At 35.8% G+C, this 12,469-nt stretch overlaps 2 protein-coding genes across 5 annotated transcripts in view; one reads left to right on the top strand and one right to left on the bottom strand.

Moving 5' to 3' along the window:
• Window positions 1-3,940, bottom strand: part of LOC132181571 (probable protein S-acyltransferase 6) — a 6,473-nt gene extending 2,533 nt beyond the window's left edge. Inside the window, exons 1-5 of the mRNA XM_059594821.1 lie at window positions 3,683-3,940; window positions 3,398-3,568; window positions 2,733-2,993; window positions 2,177-2,410; window positions 1,706-1,876 (exon numbers count right to left, since the gene is read on the bottom strand). Coding sequence (XP_059450804.1) covers window positions 1,706-1,876; window positions 2,177-2,410; window positions 2,733-2,993; window positions 3,398-3,568; window positions 3,683-3,940 — 1,095 coding nt within the window. The remainder of the gene's footprint in view (window positions 1-1,705; window positions 1,877-2,176; window positions 2,411-2,732; window positions 2,994-3,397; window positions 3,569-3,682) is intronic.
• Window positions 3,941-5,030: 1,090 nt separating this feature from the next.
• LOC132181480 (protein RRP6-like 3) lies at window positions 5,031-12,455 on the top strand. 4 transcript variants are annotated; one of them, XM_059594721.1, is made up of 12 exons: window positions 5,031-5,372; window positions 5,892-6,133; window positions 6,212-6,310; window positions 7,079-7,162; window positions 7,271-7,357; window positions 7,666-7,786; window positions 8,247-8,431; window positions 8,520-8,564; window positions 8,970-9,472; window positions 9,543-10,041; window positions 10,481-11,142; window positions 11,918-12,455. In XM_059594721.1, exons 1-12 carry the CDS (start codon window positions 5,141-5,143, stop codon window positions 11,988-11,990), a joined length of 2,832 nt encoding a protein of 943 aa, XP_059450704.1. In that variant the 5' UTR covers window positions 5,031-5,140; the 3' UTR covers window positions 11,991-12,455. The 4 variants fall into 4 exon arrangements, with proteins under 4 accessions (XP_059450704.1, XP_059450706.1, XP_059450707.1 ...); XM_059594723.1 differs by having other exon boundaries at window positions 5,031-5,366; XM_059594724.1 differs by having other exon boundaries at window positions 11,889-11,981.
• Window positions 12,456-12,469: the final 14 nt, after the last annotated feature.

The raw sequence follows: 12,469 nt of genomic DNA on the forward strand, positions 1-12,469 counted from the left end.
TTTTATTGCGTTTTTAAAAATAACATTTTCAAATCGCTCATTTTGAAATTGCAAACTCAAATCGATTAATATCACTTCATAATACTTTTTCAAAAAAAAAAAAAAAAAGTCTCCCAAAAAAACGTTAACAAACATACATAATACATTAAATAAACAAGCAAATAAACAAAGAAAGGAACAAAAGAAGAAAAAGAGATGAAAATAACTAAACTAACCATGTATCCCGGGGGAATCATTGAAACAAGCTTGCTATATTGCACGAGAGAAATGATGTTGCTTCTAAAACCTCAGAATTTGAACGAGTATTGACAAACAGAAATGCTTTAAAGAGAATGATTATGTTAAATTTAACGTTATTAAAACAACGTTAGGGTTTATGTTTCAGTTAAGGAAGTTTTTACAGGTAATAATTTATATCAATCGTAATCTCAATTTTATGATAAGATTTTTTGGTAATGATCTTTAATTACCCCTCGCAGTAAATGGGATGGTGGAGATTTTAGTTCCCATGTGAAAATCAGATCGATGATTTTATTTTCCATTTTTGCTTGTATTGATACATTAACAAGTGGACCAATAAGCCTTCGTCGGAGCTAAAAGCATTAATGATAGATGAAAATTACTTGATGTGGAAATTAGAAGATTTTGCACGCATGCGTTTTTAAACAAAAGCGTGAAATTGTCCAATTCGGTTGGGGAAATGCTAAGTGTTCTGTCTCTAAAAGCTAGCTCAATCGGCTGGGACTACGCCTAATAAAGCGGAGGTCACTAGTTCGAATCCCCTTCCCCCCTCTTATGCGAACATGTCAAAAAAAAATGCTAAGTGTTCTTCTAGTGTTCTCCTGGTGTCTTCCTAATTGTGATGTGACTTTTAAAATCATTAATAAATTAAAAGTCAGTAATGATAATCTTAAATTCAACAATAATTTTAAAAATCACATTACAGTTAGGAGGACACCAGGAGAATACTAGAAAAATACTTAACATTTCCCATTCGAAAATATGATGGTTGTTAGGCAAACAAAAATGGATTAGAATTTTCTACAATTTTAAATAAATTATAGATTCTCAAATTATAGAATTTAAGCCATTTTAAAGCATCAAAACTCTTGAAAAATGCCATCGATAAAAAATGTGACATATTATCGAGGCTGCCAGAAAGAATTTCCCTATCAAAAGGCAATATCTTTACTTTTGTAGAGATTTTTTTCTTCAGAAAACCAAAAGATAGTTTTTTGCTCAAACTTTTTTTTACAACATAAAATGCAAGAATAACTTCATGAATATACACTTAATTCTCAATTGTAACCTGCCACATTTTTAATAAGTTTCATTTTTCAAGGGTTTTAATATTTAGAAACGGCTTAAATTCCATAATTTGATAATCTATAATTTTCTTAAAATTATAGTAGAGGATCCTGATCCGTTTTGTTTGGGCTACCCAAGTTTTGTTTGGACAGATGAGCTCCGTATAAACTCTCTCACGTTTACTACCTAAATTTCTATCAATCCAAACACCAAAATTGTTAAAAATCTCTTTCCAATAATAGCATGAGTCCATGGGATTACAATTTACAAGCGTATAAGTTGCCTTTCAAATTCATAAAACAAGTTCTTGATGAGTGAATATATATATATATATATACACAAGAATTTGGGATTCATTATTCCATCATCATCTTAATCTACTTCATCAACATTTCACCTCAGACTTCCCTTGAGCTGTTGAAAACTGTTTTGGTGTAATCTCAGCACGAAAATCAACTCTAGAAGGTGGCAGTGCTACAAATAATACCTCCATAATATTATTTATGATTCCTTTATCATATGGATTCTTAGAAACCACAAACCGCTGCCGAAAATTCTCATAAGCTGTCTGTAAAAACAAAAACACAAAAAAAAAAAAAAAAACCCAATTGAAAAAACAGTTTAAATATTGAACTATGAAATGTATTAGGCACAATCCTACCATTTAGACAGTTTTTCTTCAAATTAGGTAGTAAGAATTTCTTCAAATTCAATGGACGTAAAAATTATATGTATATCTTATTAGATTAAATTTAACGAATTTTCTTCGACCCAATTTAAAATTTTATTTTAAAAAAATAAACTTGGTTCATATCTTATTTTCTTGACCATTTTCATAAGGAAATAAATTTGGTAAAACCAAACAAACCTGGTTTATAGCAGTTAGGTAGACATGGTAGATAGCAAGACCACCCAGGAAGGCAATGGCAGCAAAACTAAAAGACACCAATGCCACTGTTTCAGGACAATTCGTGAGGATCCCAAGGAATCCTGTTCCATTTCTCAATATTCTTTGGTGGATTCTCCAGCAGGAAAAGGCAAATATGTAAACAAAGAAAACCAGGCCTGATACCACAAATGTCAGGTAAAACCTATAGTTCCTCTGCAAATGCAACACCAAATTAAAGTTTTATTATAAATTGGGTTAAAATCTAATACAATCTATTAAACTGAGTATTTCCGCTACCCAATTGAAAGGTATACTTTATACACACTTGTGTGTCAAGAAATGTGGATCATAATCTCTAATAATTAGCAGTAATTCGGGCAGTAAATGTGAGAGAGTTTTTATGAGACTCATTTATCTGAGCAAGTGGATGGGCTGCTCGGGAGCTGCTTAGACAGGTGAGCCCCATATATACTTTTTATCATATTTAATGTCCAAATTACTAGCAATCCGAATAATAAAATTACTGAGAACTTACGAGTGCAATGCATTGACCAATCCAGGGGCAATGGTGATCAAATTTCTCAACACAGTTGTCGCATACAGCACAGTGGCAACTCCTGGGTGGACGATAAATCTTGCAAATCCGACAATATTTGAGTTTCTTTTCCACTCCATTAATGGTTACCCTCCTCCTCCTATTGCCATTGCTAGTACCAACATCTTCAGTGGATTCTTGATCATTTCTAGGAATAATTCCCGGATCAATTGAGCTAACCAGAATCAAATTCACAAGAACCTGCAATTTCCCAAATACAATAACCAAAAATCATCCCACATTATTTTCAAGCTTTCCTCTGCTCAAAGTTATGTTTCATGGGTTTGACTCGGATCGAGTTCAATTGCAATTGAAACATGTGACACGTGTCTAGTTGAAGGAGGATAGAGATTTCGAGCAAAATCTGTCTAGATTGTTAGCAATTCGAATAATAAATATAAGAAAACATGTATCCACACAAAGGACACATATCCTAATCCCAACACGTCCGGTTCTAACTGAAATCCATATTTGATCAAAACACGTTAACGTATTATGGATGCATGAGACTATGGAATTATCCTTAATAACAATAATAATAAATATTTTTTTTAAAAAAAAAAAAAAAAAATAGGGAGTTTGATATAGAGAGTTGAGAGACGAACAATAATGGTCAAAATGATGGAGATGATGATGATGATGAGTCTAGAATTACTCGGTAAATCCTCCCCAACATAGATGGTGAAAATCCAACTTGATAGAATAATAGAAACAATTGTCAGCATCAACCCTCTTGGATCCGGACCACATATGAGCCTCCCATGAAAGAAAAACACCTGCATATATATATATATACACGAAGTAAACATAAACAAAAAAACAATATCTTTAAGACCCTTAAAAAAAGCATTCAAATTTGAAGTGTAAATTAACACTAGAGAATTAAGCACATTTTTCCCAGGCCAAAAATGGTAGGCTCTGGTTCTTTCCAAATTCCCACCGCCAAAGTATGCCACCCACCGACCCTCCACAGCCCTTTTGAACTCAAACAACTTCTCCTTCATGGCGGCCAAAACTTTCCGGCCACCACCCCTTGCGGTGGTCACCTCCTTTTCAGCCTCCACATTTTCTCTCTCATACCCTTCTTCCGATGGGTCAGAAAGTGCAACAGCTTCCATAACTTCTATATCCTTCGAAATTTCCCCCATTTTTGTGGGCTACATTCATATTCATCTACACTGTCTTGCTTTCTCTTTTCCTCCTTTTGGTCTCGGAGAAATAATGCAACGAAACTGATTTATGAGAATAACTGAAAGACGGTTATTCTGGGGGTGCAGATTTTGGACCGGCCCACAGGCCCAAACTTAGATTCTCAAAGGATAGAGGGGGCCCAAGAAACTTCGTGATTTAGGCCTCAGGCCGTTTCAAATTTCAGTCCTTCAGCCCGGCTATGTTGGATTAGTAATATTTAAAAAATTATAAATACTGAAATAACAAATCTCATCTATTCAATATAAAAATAATAATTGGGATTTTAAAAAACCTTCCATACTTTTAATAGGATGCAATGCATTTTATCTACACCATTCTTTTAAATGAGCGGTCCAGATCGTGACAATAAATTAAAAAAAAAAAAAAAAAAAAGGTAATTATCAAGATGGCCGAACCACCCCATTAGTTAATTGGGTAGTTCAATACGGTGCCCAATTTTGTGTGTTTCTCTCCCTGCTCAAAGGGGATGGTTAAGCCAACCCCTAAGGCTAGCTTTGTTATCATGTTCATTTTAAACAAATTTTCCCAAATAAAATTTATTGTTTCCAATACAATATCCTAAATATTACATTGAATTTCAATCCAAGATATTGCCCTAGTTTCCATTCCTTTGCCCTTTTGTCCCTACATTGCTAAGGGAAGAAAAAAAAAAAAAACCTTACTTTTAGTCATTTTTAACAAGGGTGGCAATATGTGTTCGCGTGTCAGGTTCAGATCATATCAATGCATGGAAATAAGACTATATAAATTAACCTTAACCTAACACATATAATTAAATAGGTCAAATTCTTGACCCCAACCCCCAGATAATATTAAAAATTGTCAACTCTATTTTCACCCTCGAGGGCATGAGAGGTTTTACGAGCCCGATACCTCAGGCCCAAACTTTGCTTCACAAACCAGACCAAGCAGCGGAAAAACTTGATAGTTTGGGCCTATAAACGTGTACGATTCAAAGCACGCCACGTCATCGATCATGGTTCTGCCGTCGTCTGGGTAGTTATGTTAGAAAAACCCGCCGCAAGCATTCCCTCTCCTCTCAGGAGACCGTAAGTCTCTTTTAAACCCGAGATTGCGATCATTTCGCGAGGATTGTGAAGATCGGAAGCCAGAGAAAAGAGAGAGAGCAATAGAAAATGGAAAGCCGGTGGAAGATGAGAGTCATCGCAATAACCATCGGGACCGTCATGGCGCTCTCGATCGTCTACAGCGCACACTTGCGGAGACGCCGCCGGAAGCAGAAGCGCTCCCGGAGTTCGTGTTATTTACAGTCCGATCAGACCAAGCCACAGCAGGCGTTCAAGCGAGTCTTGGCTGATAATTCCTACTCTCCGTTCAAGCATTTGAAGCTCAACGAGTCTGGTGAGGGTACATTTTCTCGGACTGTGTTTGGTGGCTCTGAAAGCCTTTGGAAAATTAAAAAAGAAAATGAAATTTTTAGTTCGCTATTCATCAAAAAAAAAAAAAAAAGAGTTCGCTGTTTGATCGGAGGAAATTGCGAACTGATATTGCTCAACTGTACTCTACTGAAATATGAAGACCGTGAGGCTCTGTTCGGTTGCAGAGAAAATTGAGGGATAATTTTGAGCTTTTGTGCTTTCAGTAGAAAATATTAATCCAGGAAATTGTTTGCTCGAGAAATTCTTTTTTATTTATTTGTTTGTTTTAGTAGGAGATATGTTCTGTCGAAACAAACGGAGCTGAGGAAGCGAAAATCTTAGCTCAACTCAGTGAAAAGCTTTCATTTCCATTCATTTTTTAAGTTCCCTTTGGTTTTTGAGCAATCGAGCGGAGCTTAAAGCATATCAAAGAAAAATATTATTTTCCTGTATTTACATTATTGGTTGAAATGGAGGTAGCTAATATTGGAGGTGGTTTTGGTGGCAGAGAATGCTTTGAATTCGCATCCATATGAGGCAGAGATTTCCGCATTATTAGAGAATCCTCAACTTGAATTCAGCTTCTTAAATGGAAGTACGGATTCGAAAATGAGCGAGGAATATACTTGGATTGAGACAGAGTCGCAGTTGAAGGAACTCCTTGGTGTTTTGAGCAAAGAGAGGGTCTTTGCTGTCGATACTGAGCAGCATAGTTTACGATCCTTTCTAGGTTTTACATCTTTAATACAGGTAAATTCAATTATTTAGTTTTTACTGCACTTCTGGTTTTCATAAAATTAATGTGTCTTCTGGTTGAAATGGGAACAGATTTCTACCCAGAAAGAGGATTATTTGGTGGACTCGATTGCTCTGCATGATTCGATGGGTGTTCTTCGCACGGTTTTTGCTGATCCTAGTATTTGTAAGGTGTTTAAATTGTGTATTTGTGAATTACAAGGCCTTTTGTTTTATACAAATATGAAGTCTGTATTGTTGCTTGCCGTTAGATGTGAGGATCAAAATAAAGGGATTTTAGTAGCAAATCTTTGTATTAATTGCTAATGGTTTTGAGTTATAAGAGAAAAGAGAGTTTTACTCCTACAGATTACTTATGTAATGAATTTGAGATAACACCTTAGAATCTACCCCAAAAAAAATCTTACATTTAGTAATTTCATATAAACATATTAGTATGGCTTTTAATACTTCATTCACTGAGAGAAAAAAATCTGTGCTTTTAATAATTCATTCAATCCATTTTGAGTAAAAGTTAAAATCCAAAACATTCTGTTCAATCCCTTCCATCCAAATGAACTATATACAGCTTTTATGTTTCTTGTTGTTCATCTCAATTATATGAGTTCACAAGCATGTTGGTTGTTCCACTGTTCTAAACTGTGTTTGTTCCTAGACTTTCAGGTGAGTAAAGTTAGTCACATTGACAGATGAAATTCATATCTCATAGACTGATAGACAATTCCACTTTTTAATAACTTTCTTCAAAAGCCACAAGATGAGAGAGAGAGAGAGAGAGAGACATTGAAAGGAAACATATTGCTGCAATTGTTCTTCTATTAAGACTGACAAGGAAACATATTGCTGCAATTGTTCTGCTATTTAATTGGTACTTAATCAGTCGTTTGTGCAGGCATTATGATTGTAGTCCTGTTGATATCAGAAGGTTTTGTTGTGTAGGTGTTCCATGGGGCTGATAATGATGTTCTTTGGCTGCAAAGAGACTTCCATATATACGTTGTTAATTTATTTGACACAGCGAAGGCAAGTTTCAGTATTCTGATTTTATGAAGTCCTCTGTTAGATTTCATTGTGGTTGAATGACTGGCCACTATTCTTTTCTAACTTTGTACCTTTGTTACTACAATGCAGGCATGTGAGGTTTTGTCAAAACCACAGAAATCACTGGCATACTTACTTGAAACTTACTGTGGTGTATCCACAAACAAATTGTTACAGGTATGGCTTTCAGGCTATCTATCATATTGCTTCATTTCATGAAGCTTGCTGGTCATTATTTAACAATATATAGGAAAACTAATTAGATATCTATAAGAAGAGAGCATCCCAAGATCTATTGTACTCTATAATAGTAAACTTGACATGTTTTCTAGGCTCAAAATTCTTGACATGAGAATATGTCCATGAATGGCATGTGTCTTTTACTTTTCTTGTACAGAAGTTGTAGGCACTCTAATATGTCCATTGAAAATTTCTTGTTATAGGACAAAATGTTGCTACTATTTAATTTCAAGTTGAATTTGTAGCGTGAAGACTGGAGACAACGTCCCCTATCAAAAGAAATGGTGCAATATGCTCGAATGGATGCACACTATCTACTGTACATTGCAAATTGTTTGATAGCTGAGCTCCAACAACAGGACACTGGTATACCTTCTATCTTATGTTCATGTTTCATGTGCAACATTTGGTGTTTAATTTGTTTGTTGGGATGGAGGGAAAAAAAGGTGAAAAGATTATACAATAAAAATTATGTACATTTGGTTAAGTACTAAGAAACAGAACCATCTAATTCCAACCATTATTTTTTGTTGGTTTTTCTTTTTCGCTTTTTTTTTTTTTTTTTTTTTTTTTTAAAGGTGTCCTACAGGATGGTTACCCACAGTTTGTATCCTTGAGGTGATAATTTGTAGGAATGACTAGTTGGGAAACTTGCAATTAAATATTTTAACTTGTTCTTAAATGTAGCATCAGCTAAGCTAAAAAAGAGTGCATATATTTGTTAGGTATCAATCCATTCTAAGCCATGATTTTTTGTTCACAAACTTTACAACCTGCATTTACGGTATCACATAGTATTTGAATACTAAATATATCAATGTATCAGAAATCTCTTGTCCCGATGACAAATTCAATTTTGTTCTCGAGGCTAGTCGGCGTTCAAACATGATTTGTTTGCAACTCTACACAAAAGAGGTTGAAGCCTTTCCTGGGGAGTCTGCTGCATCATCATTATCTTCACGTCATTTGAACAGTCAAGGAGGTGTTTCATCAATTTCTTGTAAAACCCAGGTTGCCTTTTCATTATCACCTTTAGGTCAGTAGAAAATTGCAGCTCTACATTCCATATAATTCTGATGGAGTTTTCTTCTTTTGTCAGTTTCAGGATCTTGTGAGGCGATTGTGTGCATGGAGAGATTTAATGGTTAGTATGAGCTTTTCCAAAAATTGAGCTGCCAGTTTGAGGATAGCCTTATTACAACAAGAGCAATGCAGGAAGAAAAACACACACACAACAGATTTACTTGCTTCAGGGAAATATGTTTTCACATTAGTTTGACATACTTAATGATAACAATGTTCAAAATCACAACAACGATATGACCAATGTCAGATATACTTTCATTTTCTTTGTACACTGACGTTAGGTATGCTAATGTCATATGTAGATATTTTTAATCAGGTCATCTAATTATGATCCCCAAATTCCCAGATGCCTCTTTTATCAGATTGTCCTGCTCATATTGTCTTCTAAATTCGTAGTGAAGACAAACATGAGACTGCATTGTAGTTAGTTGAGCTTATTCATGTGGATTTTACCTATTTTCAGGCTCGTGTGCATGATGAGAGCTTAAGATACGTATTATCAGACCAGGCTATTGTCACTCTTGCAGACAGAGCTCCAATGACTTCAGCAGAAATATTTAGCACCATAACTCAAGCTGATCTGAGTGTGGAATTGAGTTTCAATTCTTTCCTCCTGTCTCCATCCCCTGTTGTTTGCAGTCATTTGAATGATGTCTGTTCTCTGCTCCAGGACAAGATAGGGAACTTTAATGATCTTTTTCCCATGATTCTCCAAAAGTGTTTAGGTCCAGGTGGGAGTTGTCCATTTTCTGTTTTAAATTATGCTTTACTGGTTAACTGTAATCTGAAAGTGACGGTTGCATCCAAACAAAATGGGGAAAGAAGTTCAAAGCAAGCTGCTCGAAAGTCTTCTCGAGATCTGTTTGTTCAAAAATTCTCCTGCAAATCTCCAGTTTATCATAATTGCAGAATCTATGCAAATGATGGGCGGTTGCTTTGTTACTGTGATCGCAGGAAGCTTGAATGGTTGGTGAGCCTTTCTCTTGTCTTTAGTTTACCATGAAGTAATGCATTGATCATTGTCGCATTCTAACAGGTATCTCCTTAGAGATTTGGCAAAACTTATGGATGAAAACCCACCTGCCATTATGCTTCTTTTTGAGCCCAAAGGTCGTCCAGAAGATGAAGACAATGATTTTTATATCCAAAGTAAGAAAAATATATGTGTTGGCTGTGGCGAAGGAAATCACTACTTACGCTACCGCATAATTCCCTCGTGCTACAGAATACACTTTCCTGAGCATTTAAAAAGCCATCGTTCTCATGATATTGTCCTACTTTGTGTGGATTGTCATGAAGTTGCCCATGCTGCTGCTGAGAGGTATAAAAAACAGGTTGCTGCAGAATTTGGAATTCCCCTTTTTGTTAGTAAAGTGGTTGACTCAAAACAAGCCCAAGTTATTTCGGGGTCATCTGAGTCAGCAACGAACCTTGAGGAGGCAGGAGTTTCTCCCCTACAATTGCGAACAGCGGCTATGGCACTTCTGCGCCATGGACCAAGAATGCCATCCAAGCGCCGTGAAGAACTGAAACAGGTATGAGAGCACTTTCTCAGATTTGATTTCTACCAGATTTGATTTCTACCAAATTTATAGCAACAAAGTTATATAAGAAATTATATTGAATGGATATGAGTAATTACTGTAAATAATTTAACGATCGGCACAAGTAGCCATCCTAGAGTACTTATTCTCAGAAGGTATAGGTCTTTGGTTAAATGTTATCAGTTGAAATTCAGAGAACTGAAATTGGTGGTTATCAACCCAATTCGCTCACAGAATGCATTGGGAATCTCATTAGAATTTGAATGGCTTCATTGTGATTTAAATAGCAATGTAAATAAAAATGATTTTTTAATAAGGCCATTTTTACATATCGTCTTAGTTATTTCTCTGCTGCTTGTTACTCATTAGTGTTGCTGAAAAAAAAAAGAACTAAATTTTTTCTGTTGATGATATAATTTTCTGTTTGCAGATTGTCATGAGTTACTATGGAGGAAGGGAGATAACTGAGGTAGATTTGGAAATGGCTTTGCTAGTTGGTATGAGTCCTCACGAGAGAAGACGACTTGAGAAGAAGAAAGGGCTGTCTTTTAAGCAGAGCATCCTTCCAAATGTGGAGCAGGAGAATAATATAGGTTGCATGGAGACATCTTCCATTGTGGATGCATCAGAACTTAGTGCTCTAGATGGTTCTCACAACACCGAAGTAAAAGCATGTTGTAGAAAAGAAGATAGAGAAACAGATGCTGATGTAGGTGACTCCTCTATTTGTGCTGATTCAGGGATTGATGGAGAAATTAGTTCTACTAAAGGGAATGCAAATTCTGATGAATATGGAGTTTCTGATACAAAAGGTGTCAATGTTGTAAATTCTGAAGATAATTGTGAGAGTAGAAGCCCATCAGATGGAACAGTTGACTTATACCATACAAAACATGATGGAACTGCCCGACATAAGCATAATTCCAAATTATCATTATTAGGACATGGACCACATGGGAAACAAGTTGTAGATCATCTACAAAAGGAATATGGTGACGACGGTATTCGTCAATTTTGTCAAAGGTGGAGGCAAGTATTTGTTGAGGCTGTTCATCCTCGTTTCCTACCTGCTGGCTGGGATGTAATGCACAGGTGCACACTTCAATACTCATGCTTGTGTTAATTCTTTTGTTTGTAGCAGATAACTCTAAATAAGACGCATAATGATATGATCTACATAGAGCCAAGGTCAGTCAGTCTATTTAAGGCTGGAATTGCAACTTAAAAATGTGATTTTTAAAAATACAATTAAGCGTTTGGCAAAATTTCAATTTAGCATTTAAAATTTATGTGTTTTTAAAAACGTACTTTGTGGCTTGAGATTTGAAAACATAGATTTTTCTACGTTTTCAAATCGCAATTTTTTAAAATCACACTTTTGACTTGCAAAATCACAGTGTCAAATATACTCTAAAGATTTTAACCCCTCTCATCAAGGATTTGCATTGCATTCACCACCTCTACTGCCAATGTAACTTCCTGCAGCCCCACCATCTGACACAATTGCAACCACCACATCTGCCACCTGTACCGTATTTTCAACATCAGTATAACCATCACTGCTCCTGCAGCCTAATCCATCAGCTCATCACCTCTTCCTATGCTTTGTCTTTACTAAACTGCTTTTTCACTACATAAGATGTTCCATCCATGCAGAAGAACAATAGATTGTGGGTCTGACTAGTAATGGACCAATCACCTACAAATCAAAACTTAAAATGCAAGTTTAGGATGTTGTACAATTTTTTGGATAATTTTTTAACTTTCTATTTTGTGTGTGAGAGAGATGTGATTATTATGTTTAGAAAGGAACTAAATATTTTTCTATTTGTCCCAAGGATTTGATTGTGGACAATGTTTTTGCCAGTGGTAGACGGGACTTTGGTGAATTTAGCGTATACAATCCTGCCAAGAAACCTTCTGCGACTGGTAAGGATTAAAGTCTTTACATTTCGCATGCAGCTATCTCGACATCTGGTATGGTGCAACTCGTAGCCGTAGGACTTCTAACACTGGTGTTGAATGTTATTTAATTCCTCTAATGCTTCTTATTTGGGTAGAGACCTTTCCTTTTGGCTCTTGTTTGCCAGTTTTGTTTGCTACAGTGTGGCCGCTCGCCAATGATCCAACTCTAGCCTTTTGTGGTGCCGGTTCTTTTGTGCTCAAAGTCTTGCCTTGCCTTTGGTTGCAGCTCTCTGTGGCCACTTTGGTTCTCTTTATGGGCCGTATCATTTATTTGACTCATTCCCGCTGGTTACTATGTTACTTTATTTTAGCACCGTCTTCTAGTTGTTTTAAGGATATTGTTTGGGTTGTCCTTTTTGCGTTTTATCATGTTGTAATTCTCCATTTCCCCTTTGACATATTTGATTGGGAAAAAAAAATAAAGAATGATATTTATTTTCCGTGTTTTTGTTTT

The sequence above is a fragment of the Corylus avellana genome, chromosome ca5 (genome assembly GCF_901000735.1).
Source record: "Corylus avellana chromosome ca5, CavTom2PMs-1.0".
In the NCBI taxonomy this organism is placed as follows: domain Eukaryota; kingdom Viridiplantae; phylum Streptophyta; class Magnoliopsida; order Fagales; family Betulaceae; genus Corylus; species Corylus avellana.